Source organism: Diadema antillarum, unplaced genomic scaffold, assembly GCF_040938485.1.
Source record: "Diadema antillarum isolate AM-2024a unplaced genomic scaffold, OU_Dant_1.0 seq00000059_RagTag, whole genome shotgun sequence".
In the NCBI taxonomy this organism is placed as follows: Eukaryota; Metazoa; Echinodermata; class Echinoidea; order Diadematoida; family Diadematidae; genus Diadema; species Diadema antillarum.
The window spans coordinates 2,821,050-2,837,853 of NW_027271164.1; the positions used below are offsets into that span (position 1 = coordinate 2,821,050).

At 37.1% G+C, this 16,804-nt stretch overlaps 1 protein-coding gene across 1 annotated transcript in view; it reads right to left on the minus strand.

The window, feature by feature from the left end:
* Positions 1-16,804, minus strand: part of LOC139725769 (cilia- and flagella-associated protein 337-like) — a 73,313-nt gene that overhangs the window by 23,717 nt on the left and 32,792 nt on the right. Inside the window, exons 13-22 of the mRNA XM_071636851.1 lie at positions 16,404-16,502; positions 15,886-15,950; positions 14,094-14,158; positions 13,025-13,184; positions 8,722-8,879; positions 7,969-8,133; positions 3,744-3,859; positions 1,731-1,803; positions 1,067-1,237; positions 467-655 (exon numbers count right to left, since the gene is read on the minus strand). Coding sequence (XP_071492952.1) covers positions 467-655; positions 1,067-1,237; positions 1,731-1,803; positions 3,744-3,859; positions 7,969-8,133; positions 8,722-8,879; positions 13,025-13,184; positions 14,094-14,158; positions 15,886-15,950; positions 16,404-16,502 — 1,261 coding nt within the window. The remainder of the gene's footprint in view (positions 1-466; positions 656-1,066; positions 1,238-1,730; positions 1,804-3,743; positions 3,860-7,968; positions 8,134-8,721; positions 8,880-13,024; positions 13,185-14,093; positions 14,159-15,885; positions 15,951-16,403; positions 16,503-16,804) is intronic.

The following is a 16,804-nucleotide window of genomic DNA, read 5'->3' on the forward strand; positions in this document are numbered from 1 at the left end:
TCTGAAGAATGATTTAGTCAATTAGCGACAGAAATATTACATGAACTGAGAATAAAAGGCATTACACTGTAGTTTCCATTGAAAAAACGGAACTCAAGACTCCCTATGAATACAACTGTGCTATTGCTAATAGTAGCTAACTCATAGGAGTGTAGTGATGTAGGTACTTTTGATTCTTTGAAAGACTGAATCTTATACTGTTTCTAAAAATCATTTTGCTACATAGTGTACCTTCTTTGACCTTAAAAGAAAGGCATAATGGCTGATATTGGTGTCATATGTCAGCTAATGTAAGACAGCACAGGAAACAATATCTTGACTTCCCTTGAACCAATGTACTCAGCAAGTACCAATTTTTTTATTCAATAATCCATTGTGGTTTAAAGTTTAAGTTGTAGTTTAAATATATTATCATAATCCTTGTTTGAACAGTATATCCTTATTCTACATACAGCATTAAAATCACCTCATCACTTTCACTAGTTTGACTCTCGCCAGAGGACGGTCTCTTTCCAGGCACATTATGTTCTCCTACCAGACCTGCAGCCTTCGTTCCTTTCCTGGCAGTCATGATGTGATGCTGGCGGCTACTCTGGGATGAGTGTAGCTGGGTTTGCTGTCTTTGTGCGCTTGGAGAGATACTACCATGAAGGCCCTGAGAAAGTCAGACAAATATTCAATTACAAAGCGACTGATGCACAGTAAAACAGATCCTATTTGATGGTACAGAAAGTATCATATGACTCTATCAATTAGTTGCACGATATAAAGGGATGGCAAATGCACAAACTATAAAGTATGTACATGTACTTTGACCAAACAGCATGCATGTACGTCTTGACAAAATCATAATAGATAAATATCTTGTACATGACAAAAAGCAGCAGTATTTTTTTTTTTTCATCAAAATTCTGTGAAGGTCTTTCAAACGTTGCAACAATTTGAAAACTTATCCAGGATCTCATGAGTTTATATCATACTTCTGTAACAAAGTTGAGAGGCAGCTGTCTTAAAACATCCCTAGATAACAGCTACAGCATTCAAATAAGTGACCATGTGTCTGTACCACTTTTGACTTCTCCCTAGTTTTGGCCATCTTTCTCAGGAAGCGCTGCTGAAGATGTCTTGAGGCAACCTCTGACCCTGTATTCCAGATAACAATTTCACCATCGTAGCTCCCAGTGGCCAGAGTGTGAGGACCAGTGAAAGATGCACCCAGAATATCGTCTTGATGCTCCTAGCAGTATAGTGTATAATACCAGTGAACACATTAACACTTATAAACCTGGTGTCTTGGTACTCTGTACTGCACCATTAGATATAAACCATTCTTAAAGGTAGAAGCATGCAAATTTTTTGAAAAATATTTGTTTTAATAGGGTTCCATTTTTTTCTCTCTTCTTTCTTTAAAACAAAAAGAAGCATGCTATTGCCCAATGTAATGAAATGCATGAAATTGGGCTGAGGTTTATATATATATATATTTTTTTTTTCCTCATGAGGTACATACCATCGAAAATTAGATAGTCTTATACCATAAAAACTCAATAATACACGGGACTACACGAAGAAACATGACAACTCACAGAATGCACATTTACAATGCGTGGTATTTGATGGACAAAATTTACACAGAGGGAAAAAAAGAAGAGAAGTAATCTAAATATGACTCTTGCTTGAATTGGTGTTAAATGATGCTGAATAGATTCTCAACAGTTTCCTTGTCTCACCTTCCCTCCTCTCCATTCGGATGGCTCAACAAGATATTGGTGGATTTGCTGATTGCGAAACACTGTGATGTACCTTGAAGAGCATGATAAAAAAGGAGGAAATACCTCAAAAGCCGATTGTCAATGATGGGAAATGTTTTATCCATACATCAGACAAAACAATAAGTCACAACAAGACTTAAAACATCTAACTATGATGGGAAATTACCAAAAACCTTGCTAGTGAGATAGTTAATCTTTGTCACACTTCCTCAGCTGAATGTGCAGTAGCACAGACTAAACATAACTAAACAAATCACAACATGTAACACGCACTCTGTGCACTACAGGATAACAATTCTAGAATATCTCAGTACCAGTGTTAAATAAATATCAAATCTTGATCTTGATCTTGTATAACTTACAAAACATCTCCCTCAAGGCTTCAGAATGTAACAGAATTATCAATTCGAATTTTAGAAGGCAGAGAGACAGAGAGAGAAAATATTAATCTTTACAACTTTTTTTTTCTGACACATTTAAGACATGAACAGATACAATAAATGAATCTACAGACAACTATCTCTGATAACAGATTGTAAATCTGCAAATATCTTTCTTACTTAAAATGACTGTTACTTGTACCTCTTGCTAATGGTACAAAGTGGCAACCATCTCTATATCTCATAATTTACGACAATCTAACAGCATAGGCTGTTAAAGATAATATGAAGTTTTGGTACCTCAAAAGTTTCCCTGAATTTCCTTGTCTTAGTTGGTGTTTCAGGTTAAAGTACCTTTCATATAACTAACACTGTGGGACTTACTCGCCCCAAAGTGCTCTCATGTCTTAGTAATCATGCAATACTAAGTAATGGTTTCGTACCAGAGCCGCCGCTGTATGGCGGCAAGGTAGTACATGTATTGTACGAAACCATTATTGCATGATAACTGCGACCAGCAGCGTGCAGCCCCATACAAAACATGTGTATGCATAGCTAACTGCGACCAGCAGCCCCATACGCATATCGTAATGGGGCTTCGCATTGTAGCATCTAGGATCATGACAGATTTAGTATCGCGGGTAGATATCAACTTAAAATCCAAAAATTTCTTCAATCTGAAGACTTACCAATTAAGTTGAAGTATTGAGAACAGGCTTCGGGCAACGTTTGGTTTTGCCAATAGTCCCTTTCTGTTCGAATTGATGACTGAATGTGACTCGGTCGAGAGGACCTTGGGAGAGCTACATACACTGAATACTACGGCCAGCGCATGCGCACACATCACATGCACACAAATTTCAAATCCATGAACGGAAAAGATGTTTGTGTGCGCATGCGCTGGCCGTCGTATTCAGTGTATGTAGCTCTCCCTAGGTCCTCTCGATCGAGTCACATTCAGTCATCAATTTGAACAGAAAGGGACTACTGGCAGAACCAAACGTTGCCCGAAGCCTGCTCTCAATACTTCAACTTAATTGGTAAGTCTTCAAATTGAAGAAATTTTTGGATTTTAAGTTGATATCTACCCGCGATACTAAATCTGTCATGATCCTGAATGCTACAATGCGAAGTCCCATTACGCTATGCGTATGGGGCTGCTGGTCACAGTTAATTGCATGATTACTGAGACATGAGAGCACTTTGAGGCGAGTAAGTCTCACAGTGTCAGTAGTATATGAAAGGTACTTTAACCTGAAACACAAAAATTCAGGGAAACTTTTGAGGTACCAAAACTTTATATTATCTTTAATGTATGCCTCTTTCAGATTAAGATTCATATTTTATTTCATTGTCTGTAGGAAATTCTCTCTGTTGGCATTTATACAAAGAGGGATAAACACACACATACATACATACATACATACATATATACATACAGATACACACAAAAATATCTAAAATATTCAACATCTAACTTAGCACAGAAAAGAAATTTGCTGGAGGTTATTAGTTTGAGTGGTTTGAGGTGACTAAGGGTTGGTTTGATTCTAGCTAACAATGACCTGAGTCAATGAAAAATGCTTCCTACCTGTCCCATCCGATGACAATGAGGGCTCTCTTCATGACCTCTATCTGACTAATGTCCACAGGGTTGCCCATCCCAGCATTCAAGAGATGATGACAGTGACCATTGAAATCCCACATCTTTAGACAAAAGACACAATATTCCTTGGGGTTATTTGAACCTCCTCTCTGCATAGAGTGATTTTCCATATTCAAAGGATAGACTTTAAGAAGAAAATAATGCCTCCGGCGACACTTCGTGGCTGAGGCATAAAAACAAATATAAATAAATGGATCAAAGTTTAGCTGCACTGAATTATTCACTATTGTATATGGAACAATACAAGGATTTAAAACTAAAGTAAACACAGGCACAGGGTCTATAAGATTTTGTTGTAAGTTACATTACCCCCTTAAAGTCTTTTATATTGGTTAGACAGTCACAGCATGTTCATGCATGATCATGTAACTGACAAAAGAACATGTTGTGTGAAATGTAGCATGCACCCAGTTGCAGAATGCTTGCACATATTCTAATCCTCCTTGCTTGCAAGTAGTGGAGACAAGATATATAGTTACACAATTGTTGGGATACTTTCCAGTCTATACATGTTTGGCTCACAATGCAATCATAACAAAGAGGGAGGGGAAAATAATCCCCAAACTAACTCTTTTCATCAACAGATGTCTTCATGTAAAGTGTCCATGCATATCCTTATTGTTGAGAAAATGAAATATGCCATCTATGATTTTCTGCCTACTTCTATTATATACAAAGTTTGTTTTTTCTTTATTTGTTCAATGTGTAGTTGACGATCAATTCTGATTTACCACTGATATTCTGACAGAAAGTCTACAGTCCCTACAAGTGTGTACACATTACTACTGTCTGTTTTGCATATATAGTATTTGCAGCATTTCCAAGCACACTATCATGACTAATTGTTGGTAGAAGGGGAGACACAAAAAGAGTCACGCGTAAACACTTTAAATTCATGAAATGTACCACCCCCACCCCATCGCCCAAACAGAGCTTCAAGTAAATTTACTAGCTCCAAGTTTCAGATATTATATAGAAAACATACTAAACTTTAGTATGGACCTCATTGCTACTCTGGCTACTTATTGCTACTCCTTTGTTTGTTTGTTTGTTTGTTTGTTTGGTTTTTTTTTTTTGGGGGGGGGTGGGGGGGTGGTGGGTTGTGGTTCTGGTCATACTTAGGTGAAGAAGGTAGGCCTACCTGATAATATTAAATGTACTTTGATAAATGCTGATGACATTGGGACAGTTTAAACTGCACATTTTTCTGGCATCAACAATATACAGTCAACCTCGCCTAAGTCGACATAATCGGGACTGAGAAAAACATGTCGACTTACGCGAAAGTCAACTTACGCGAAAGTCGACTTACGCGTAAGTCAACATTTTGTCGACTTATAAATGAAAACTAATTTCCCCTATACAGCCTAAGACCACGATGCGGATCGCTACCCAAATCTTACTTTTTTTGTCGCTAAAACATACCAACTGACATTAGCAACAATTATGGTTTAGTTCATGCATAAATCTCGCGCGGATTAGTAATGACAACGCACAATTCCAAAATCTCTAGAGAGATTTTGAGAGAGCTGGATCGGAAACCTGGGCCCGTTTCTAGACACTGTACATTTTAAATTTGATTTGAAAAATCAAACGCATATTCCCCAAATTGCATGCGGCTTTGTGACTTAAATATAAGTGCGTTGCTGCGAAGATATGCATGTAAATTCGTATGATTCTGGCGAGATAATTTTCAGTGCTGACTGAGTGTGATTTTCCTTCCCTAAGTCGCCATATTTGTTTTGCTTTTAAAAATTTCTATTGCTATACTCTGAAAATGAATTGTTCTCGATTCGCAACATTACCGCTTTGTATGGCGCGGGCCAGTCTGAAATAGAAAGAAGAAGAAAAGTTTGTTAATCCGAAAACGACATCTTTTGAGATTAATAACCTTAGTAAAAACAAATCTCTTTGCATTGTCAGACTAATTTAACTTTGGACTGAGATTTAAACCTTTGGCATAGCGAACTGTAACAATAATTTGCTACTATTTTTTCATTGACATTTCGTAAAGCAGCATGCGTTTTGGTAGTTTGAAACGTGTAAATGTTGCGATGTCTTTCCCCTGCTAGTGAAGACTAAGTTCGGTCACGGTGAAAGTTCAGTTACGAAATAAAAAATAATGCAAGTCTTTTCAACAATAACACACTTCTGTATAGATTTTCATGCGTTTAAACGCAGTTTCTAGTTTCGTTCAAAAACCGCAAGTCTTTTCTGCAAATGCTCTTGCGTTTTAAATACGTTGCTTGTGATTTGATGTACCTGCATCTGATATTTAGAATTGCGTTTAAACGCAATTGAGTTTAAGTTTCTTACAATTTTCTAGTTTCGGATGATTATCAAACGCAAGTCTTCAGCGTTCCGTTTGATTTGATGGACTTGCATTTGATTTTCGGGGTTGCGTTTAATTTTTGATTTTGCATACGAAATAAAAACAATGCATGATTGTCTTTTCAACAATAACGCACTTACATAAATGTTTAGAGATGTGTTTAAATGCAGTTTCTTATAGTTTCGCACAAAAACTTCAAGTCTTCTCTGCAACGCTCTTGCATTTAAGTACAGCGTTGCGTGTGATTTGATGGACTTGCATTTGATTTTTAGAATTGCGTTTAAATGTAATTGAGTTAAAAAAAAAAAAATGTTCCCTACAATTTTTTGGTTTCGTATGATTATCAAATGCAAGTCTTTTCAGCGTTCCGTGTGATATGATGGACTTTGAATTGCATGTGATTTTCAGATTTGCGTTTAATTCTTACTTTTGCGTACAAGATAAAAAATAATGCAAGACTTTTCAACAATAACGCAACGCCGCAGATGTTAAGAGATGCTTTTAAATGCAGTTTCTAGTTTCTTACGAAAACCGCAAGTCTTCTTTGCAACGCTCTTGCGTTTGAATACAGCGTTGCGCGTGATTTGATGGACTTCTTATTGATTTTTAGAGTTGTGTTTAAACGCAATTGAGTTTCAGGTTCGTACGTATAACTATTTTCTAGTTTCATATGATTATCAAACGCAAGCCTTTTCAGCAACGTACTTGCGTTTATGAGCAAAGATGCTCGTGATCTGATACACCTGCATTTGATTTTTACTTGCATTTAATTACATGTAGTTGCATTTTAATCAATTTTCTAAAAACGGGCTCAGGTTTCTTATATCGCTTCGGAATAATTAATGTTAGAATATTTGGATAAACGGAAACACCTATTTCATGTTCTGATAATGATTCTCTACTAGGATCTATATAGGTGTACAAAATTTGTGCGTTTTGAGAATAACGAGAAGGAGAAAAGGGGGAAAGTGAACTGCTTTGGGTATTACATGTAACTCTCCAATGTAAATGAGCGTATGCCCTCTCTATTCTGACGTACTTGTACATGTACAAGACAATGGACGCATGGTGCGAACGATACTGTGCCGTATGCTAGCGAATTACCGAGTAGAAATGATGTGAATCGGAGCGGGAAAACAATTCTTTTTCAGAGAATGGCGATAAGATTTTGAGCGGAAAAATTATGTCGACTTAGACGAGGGAATCAACACGTACATGTATGTCAGCTCAGTTGGCACTCAAAAATCAGGTCGACTTACGCGAGTTGTCGACTTATAAATGCCGAATAAGACGAAGAAATTTTCAAGGAATAACAAAGGCAAAAATCGGGACTTTTTTATCGTGTTGACTTAAGCGAGTTGTCGACTTATGCCATGTCGACTTAAGCGAGGTTTACTGTACTGTAAAAGTGGAAATTTTCGGGCATTACGTGCAACCAGAAGCCTGTGCAAAAATGTGAATAAATCAAATGCAAGTCCATCAAATCAAATGGAACGCTGAAGACTTGCGTTTGATAATCATCCGAAACTAGAAAATTGTAAGAAACTTAAACTCAGTTGCGTTTAAACGCAATTCTAAATATCAGATGCAATTACATCAAATCACAAGCAACGTATTTAAAATGCAGGAGCATTTGCAGAAAAGACTTGCGGTTTTTGAACGAAACTAGAAACTGCGTTTAAACGCATAAAAATCTAAACAGAAGTGTGTTGTTGTTGAAAAGACTTGCATTATTTTTTAAAATGTGAATATTCTTGCATGTTCAAGTACATGTAGTTCATGTCTAATTTTGCAAATGAGAGTTGTGATGTTTACTACCTTAACAGTGCCATCAGAACTGCCTGTGAAGATCCTGGTTTCATTGTGGTCAAATGCAAGACAAGTAATTTCTGCATTTCCATGACAGTTGAGAAATTGCTTGACCTTCTGACCACTGTCCAGCATCCAGACGATGACTGTGGAGCCATGGCAAGCACTCACAACCTGCAAATATATTGGTACATTGGTATAATATTAAAACTGATCACCACTCATGGATGCCAATAAACTTTATGATCTCTTACCACAAGATATAATCACTCTGGAAGAAAGTTTTGTCTTAATAGAGGAAACACTGATGATAAGAAATGAATAATAAATGTTTCAACTTTGAGTTTACTTGAATAAGATCTCAGAAATAATTGGTAAAATAATAAAATGTAAATACAGTGTATATTGATTACAGTTATTGTACAGGCTGAAAAATTGATACAGGAAACAGGAATTGCAACATCTAAAATAAAATGCATATCGTCGCTGGGGTGACAAGACCTTGTATCAAAAATTTAAGTGAAAATGACTTTTTTTTGGATTAATAGTCAAATAATCAGGTTTAAAAGTGATGTCCTCTCCATATCCTTGCTTATTTACCCCAAAAATGAAGACCATAGCATGTCAACGGAAGGGCTATCCCATTAGAGATAGTGCTATGGGTGCCATTTTTTTCTCTTTCCTGAACATTTTGTAGATATAAGGTCTTGTCGCTGCAGCAACGATACATGCATAGAGTTAAATTGCACAAGCCTATCGAACCTGATTGAATGTAGAATTGTAGATGGCCATGCTGACAGGCTTGTCATGGCTCATGACCCGGTCTTTGACCTCTGGCTTCATTTCAAGCATGGTTAGTTGATAGTTAAAAGAGATGAAGAGACGGTTGGTCATCTCGTGGAAGTACATGGAGGTGTACACTGTTTAGAAAAGAGGAAAACCAAAGTGACAACAAACTTAATAGGCTGAGTATTATCAAATATAACACACACAAAGCCCTGTGAATAAGTGTGCCTGCTGCTTCATTTGACTTTCAGCTAGGATTTCAAAAATAAAAAGTCAGACTGAAAGCAATTTTGTAACTTTCTCAAAGAATTTACATTAAATTCATCATTACATTTCTTTTAGGTCAAACATCTATATCACATGTTTTAGGAATTCCATGTATCTCACCTAGCTATACAGAAACATACAGGAAATAGACAAACATGTCTGAAGGAGAAAAAGCTATTTCATGAATACAGTAAATTGCACAAATTACCAAACTTAATGTTTGATCAAATAATCAAGATACTATGTAGATGTTTAGTGTATCTTACTTATATCTACAATCAAAAACAAAACAAAAACCAAAATTTAACTAGAAATGTCGCTAAGGCGACTGGTATGCCCCTGCCATAATGCATGATTCTCCTTATAGGTCTAAAGTACATGTGGACAATGTGTGATTACATTTTCACAAAATTGGCAAAATATTAAAATGACAAGTTTGTCACAAATGTGTTGAATGTTCACCTTCCTTGACCTAAGTTTAATTGGATGAATAGGAGAGCAGGTATTTTGGGATTTAAGGACTTTAATATAATAATAATAATAACAATAACCAATATTTATATAGCGCTTTTTCTAAACAGACACAAAGCGCTTCAACAATTGTAACAAAATACAAAAAATCAACAGTATTTACAAATCAAAACAGAGAAAGTACAAAGTAAAACAAATAAACAATGACTTTACACTTGTCAGATGTTGTCACCATTGCAACACAGTTTCTGACACGTCGAAAAATATGCGTTGCACTTCTTCGCTCCAAGACCAATGTGTGTGCCACATTTCATGAGCTTCAGTCGAATACAGAGGAAGTAGTTCAATCCGCAAGATCTTTCCTTGATCTTCTGCCATTTAAATGCCGTTACCATGGCAACGCAGCTTCCGACACGTCCGAAAAATATGTTTTGCACATCTTCCCACCAAGACTATTGTGTGTGCCACATTTCATAAGCTTTTGTCAAAAACTGAGGAAGTAGTTCAATCCACAAGATCTTTCCTTGATCTTCCGCCATTAATATGCCGTTACCATGGCAACGCAGCTTCCGACACGTCCAAAAAATATGTCTTGCACATCTTCCCACCAAGACCAATGTGTGTGCCACATTTCATGAGCTTCAGTCGAATACAGAGGAAGTAGTTCAATCCGCAAGATCTTTCCTTGATCTTCTGCCATTTATATGCCGTTACCATGGCAACGCAGCTTCCGACACGTCCGAAAAATATGTCTTCCATATCTTCCCACCAAGATCAAGGTGTGTGCCACATTTCATAAGCTTTGGTCAAAAAACTGAGGAAGTATTTAAATCCGCAAGATCTTTCCTTGATCTTCTGCCATTAATATGCCGTTACCATGGCAACGTACTTTCGGGTACTGTCGAAAAATGCGTCTTGCACATCTACAACCAAAGGCACACATCTGTACAAAGTTTCATGGAAATTGGGCAAAAACTGAGGAAGTAGTTTGCAACACAAAATTTTCCATCATTTTGGCTCATAATATGTGAGCTGTTACCATGGCAACATACTTTTTGTCACTGTCAAGAAATGTGTCATGCTGACCTATATCCTAAGACAAACATTCAATATGAATTCCATGAGAATTGGAAGAACACTGATGAAGCAGTTTTGCCATGAAGCATTTTGCCCTATATTTTACCAATAACATGCCGTTACCATGGCAACGCACTTTTTGCCACTGCGGAAATATGTGTCTTGCACATTAACATATTCAGATGAACATCTGTACCTAATTTCATAAAAATTGATCAAAAACTGTGGGAGGAGTTCGCGACGCAAGATTTGTACTCATTTTTGCCCATAATATGCCGTTACCATGGCAACGTACTTTTGGGTACTGTCAAAAAATATGTCTTGCACATCTACAACCCAAGGCACACATCTGTGCCAAGTTTTATGGGAATCGGTTGAAAACTGAGGAAGTAGTTCGCGACCCACGATTTGCAACGGACCGACCGCCCGACCGCCCGACCGACCGCCCGACCGACCGCCCGACCATCCGCTGATTCCTATATACCCCCTTCAAACTTCGTTTGGCGGGGGTATAAAAAGAAAGTAAACCTCCAAAACCCCCAAACAACCCAAACATTCACAATTGGCCAATAGATGATGGAGAAAAGCATGTCGTGCAAATTTTGTGATTAAACTGCCTTAACTTACACAATTGATTGTTATGACCAAAATGTCATAATTTGGGGCAAAATCTTTGTGTATCTCACATTCTGCTATGGCACAGACAAACAAATGAAAACTGGCTGATGAACAAAGCTTTTCTTCTGTGACATAAGATGAATACAAAGAATAAGCATAATAATGATCATACACATTGTCAATACACTCAGAAGAAGTTCTGTTTGTCTAACTTATGCATACATCTACAACATAAAACAATCTAGAAATGTCGCTATGGCTACTGGTACATAATGTATACATAAAGGATTTGACCTTGATCTTTGACCTCTGGCCGATTTCACTCAAAAACTAACAAAGTAATTGCCCCATCATACGTCATTCTCGGACAAAGTTTGGTGAAATTTGCTTGATCCAGATTACAGTTACCACGTAAATGGATACAATTTCCTGATTTGACCCCGACCTTTGACCTTAGGCCTCTGGCCGATTGCACCAAAAAGTCTAATCAAGTAATTGCCCCATCATACTTTATACTTGGACCAAGCTTGGGAAAATTCCACTCAATATTACTCAAGTTAATCACGTAAACGTATGGGGACGGAAGTACGGATGGATGGACAATAAGAAAACACAAGGCAAGGCCAAAATGTGTCTCGCCCATTCACGTAGAAGAAATTAATGTTTTTCTAAACCCCGGAAGTTCATTGACTCTGTCTATGACCTTGACCTTGTGATGACCTTCAACTCCCCAAGGGACATCTACCATCTGAGTTTGGTCACAAACGGACATACGGATCAAAAGTTATGAGCCATATAAATCGAAATGAGCCGTAAAAACCTGACATTGGGCCCAAAGTTTGTTGACCCCTGTCTGTGACCTTTGACCTTGTAGTGACCGTCAACTCCCCAAGGGACATCTACCCTCTAAATCTGGTCATAAACGGACATAGCGATCAAAAGTTATGAGCCACAATCGAAACGCGCCGTAAAAACTTAACATTGGGCCCTAAAAGTTTGTTGACCCCTGTCTGTGACCTTTGACCTTGAGGTGACCGTCAACTCCCCAAGGGATATCTACTCTCTACGTTTGGTCACAAACTGACAGATACATCAAAAGTTATGAGCCATAATCGAAATACGCCGTAAAAGCTTAACATTTGGCCCTAAAATTCATTGACCCCTGTCTGTGACCTTTGACCTTGAGGTGACCTTCAAGTTTGGTAAAATGTGTAACTTTGTATAACCACTCTTCCCTCCAAGTTTAATTGAAATTAAAGTCCTCAGTAGAGAGTTATTCAAGTTTTTGCAGCATTACGGACCGACGACAGACGGACAGACAGACGCTGCAGGCGATCCCTCAGTCTCCCCACACCTCCAGTGGGCTCGACAATAAACACCTCCGGCACCCTTCGGGCGCAGGCATAACAATCAAACTTGATGAATAACTAACAAAGGATAAAAATTAAATGCAATCTTATGAATAAATCAGCATAATCATATTATTAAAAAAAAACCCATTAAAGCCATAGTTCAATTCTCTACATCTCTCTTAGTAAAAACAAATTTAACAAATTGAAATTAGTTGATACATGAAGTATTTGTTTTTTTTCAATTTTGAAAATTATACAAATGACCCTGTGAGACTTAATTGAACTCTAATTTAGTCTGATCATATAATAAAAAAAAAATTGGACAAAAAATGACAAAGAAGAAGCATTAGTAGCTTGTGGATGGCCAACATTATGCTGGATGACCGACACCGGACAATGGACACTGGACACCTTGCCAGGGCATAACCTTATTGGACCTATTCTGGTCAAATGAGTTAAATGAGCTCGCTTCATACTGTGATACAAGAACTCACTCTCTGTCCCCTTGGGGAACATTCCAGCAATCCTTTGCAAGCAGACTTGGAGCTGTACATCCCAGATTCTCAACACCTTATCCTTGGAGAAGCTGACTAGCTGTCCTCGGGAAAAGTTGAACTGGACATGCATCACAGGAGCCATGTGACCACGCAGAAGCTAGTTACATTAGACACAAAACACATTTAATAGTTTGACAACAAAATGTTTGTCTTCTTTTCTTGCCTGGAAAATATCCACACTTTATCATGCCGTGAAATATCTAGATGTTGCTTTTTGATTGGCAAAACATGTCTCATGCCCACACAGTTTGTCCCACTCTTGACTGATATGCTTACATGATTTAACACCACAGAAGAATATTCTATCAAGTCTGACAGAATGGAGAAAACATGCAACTAGGACTCATTCACATAGTCATTTGTCAAGGATATGTCTTAAAATATACTACATGTATTAGGCTGGTGCAGGTATTTTTCTCCCTTTTAATATATTGCTCTCTAACGTCTAATCTTTTCAATGCAAGTATACATGTATGAGAAACAAACTGAATGTGTGAACTTTTGTTCTTCTATATTTTTGTAACACTTACCACGCTTTGTTCGCCAACTGGCAAGCTAGCTAAATTGCTTTCTTCATTCATTAGCAAAGATGTCTAGAAACTAATTGTCACTGAATATAGAGAATGCTTTCCTTCTAATCCCTATTCAATTGGAATCCCATTTTCTTTGCTCATTTCTTTGTTCATTTATATAAATCCTTATTGTGTCATTTTGACCTTCCAGTTGAACCAAGGCACATTGCCACACCTTAGTGGGTTTTATGCTAATCTACAACTAGGTAAATTTTGGATGGATTACTGAATGGTGAATAAGAAAGCTTGGCAAATTTAGCGAAGTACCTGGGCACATAAAGGGTTGATTGACTTCCTGCTCTAATAAAAAGTTTTCATAGGAACGCATGTTCATACTCATACGTAATCTGATCGGAAAAGAGTATTTCTTTTTTTTTTTCTTTTTTTTTTGCCAAAGAGTGCATAGAAAGCAACAAGTCTGAATAAATACTCACCCCAACAGCCTTTGAGACAACATATGGGTTCCACAGACACACGTGATGGTCTACTCCAGCAGTGGCTGTACAAATCAGAAAATCCACTACAACATGCTTTCAGAGCTCTTAGAAACATGCACATTTACATATGATTTACGACAGCAACACTAGAAATCATTCAAATCTTTTATGGATAAAAAAGAATCTAACCATAATAAAAAGTTGAACTCAATAAATTTGGCAAGGTGCAGCAACCAATTATTACAAACCATTTGGAAGTAATAAGAATTTCATGACCACGATAAATGCACAAGGTGGTCTAAACATAGCATCTCAAGTTCCAACCATAGACCTAGAGATGATTTTTTTCCCCCGTTTTCAGACAGACACATTGCTTTCTATGTACATACACAAAGTGGTGTTCTTTGCCTTTACATGCAAAATGTAAATAACACAAACATTGCTATACCTTGGGCAGGTTCCAATAAAAAAATGTTGCTTTGGAGGAAACAATTGTACAAATAAAAGAGCATCAGGCATGCAATGCCACAACTGCATTTTCATTTGACATCATATAACTTTTGGTGTTTTTTCCCCAGATATCTGTCTGATTTTCTTTAATTCTCTTTTTCTTTAATTCTTAATCTGATTTATACCACTCATGTAACAGTATCTGCAGCATATTTCCCCCATCTCTGATATTTCTTAATTTCCTTATAATTATGTCAAGAAGTAGAAATAATTTTGAAATTTTTCTGTGTAAAAAATTTACATAAATCAACATATGAACATATTGAAGATTTCACATATCTTTTCACATATCTTTTCTTGCTGGAAAATTAATGCTTGCTGTACATTAATTCGGATTCATCTAATGCTTCTTACATAATGAAAGTACCATATTATCTGAAGAAGAGGTAGCATCATAATGTATGGAAAAACCTGGCTATGCAGACCATTATTACTTCTGCCAAGGGAGGTTATGTTTTTGTTACCATTGGTTTGTTTGTTTGTCCTTGTGCAAAATAACTCAAAAAGTGGTTAACGGATTTGGATGAAACTTACAGGAAAGGTTGAAAATGACACAAGTATTGAAACAATTAAATTTTGGTAGTGATCTGAGAATTTTGGGGGAATTTATGAAGGATTTTTCATATTTTGACAGGTAGGGTCACTGAACTTGGGAGTTAAAGCTACGCATTTTTGAGGTTTTCAAATGCGCACTAAAGTGCATGCTCCAGTTTCTGCAGCTGGGTGAGGCGCGCCGCGCAGCTGAGGGTTTATGACGTAACAAAGGCTTCTATTTTGGGAAATCGGGCGATTTTTCAGCATGTATACCTATGGGTGTGGAAATCACTGATCTCTATGGAAGAGCCCAGTAGTGGAGAGGAGAAAAATTTCTTTGGGAAGAGCAAGATCATCGGTGGAAAGTAGCTGCTTGGCGGAGGTCTGCACTCTCAGAGTGCTTTTCTAGTTCCATATATGTGTAAAGTCTGTCTGTCAAGAGGGGAGTCACTGGTCTTAAAATTACATTGTACTTTCTTTTATTTCAATTTGTGTTTGTCAATCCATACTTTTTAATGTATATGCATGTATTATATATTATTCGTTATACTTTGTAATTCTGTGTATCCTTTGTATATCTTTATTTTTATTTCCATGATTATGAGGAAATAAACTGAATTGAATTTAATTGAATTAAATTGAATTTCATACCTGTAATGTAAAATAATTTCAGGCCAGTCACTATCAAACAAGCCAGGATAGGAAAATGGTTATAATTATATAAAAATTAAGAGACATAACATACCGATGAGATTCAGTCCTTCATGGTAGGCAAATGCATTTACCCCTTGTGAGATGTTGAATGAATTCCTGTCAAATAAACATTGAAATGCTGTCAGAGTTTCATTTCTTAGAACATGATTGCTATATAAGTAACATATAACAAACAAGAGACCGAGTTCCATCCATTCTTACAGCCTGTCACCTCGGAAGAATATAGCAAACTTGGAGCTTTGGAGGGACATTCACAGGGGCATGTTATCCACTTGAATATTCAATCACACTGGTAGTAATACCTACCAAGTTCGTAGAAATTTGACCATGTCTTTTAAAAGAAGATCAAGATGTGAAAACTGGTCCCAAATTGGTCCCAGCCTAAAGCCCCCCCCCCCCCCCCCATGTGCAAAGAACAAAACAAAACAAAACAACACAACGTAACCATAAAATTTGTACACTCATCAATCTTCCTTGGCAGGCAGTAGATGAAATTGAACAATTATCAAGCTTTGAAATGACTAAACAAAGACAAGCAGGAAACCTTACGTTTTCATCTTTTGCTTGGCTTTCTCAATCCATCCCAGCACCATGGCACTTTGGTAAGTGGTAGAGCATGAGATGAAGCAGTTGAGGTGTTGAGCATACCTCACTATCAATAAATAACAACAGTACAATTCTTATGTGGAATGTCAGACTCTACATAAGTATGTCTGAGTTTCTACAGTATTCTTATCGCATGAAGTTCATACTGATGAACTGATAACAAAATTAAGGTACATTTCTATAGTGCAGCTAAGATACACTAAGAATAAGACAGTCTTAAAAACATTTCCAAAATCCAGAGCTATCAAAAAACTTTATCACTACTTTAAAAACAATGATGTATTACATCCTCATAGTCTATGGCTTCCCCAGTATTCCTGCCCTTCATTTACCCCATTTAATTT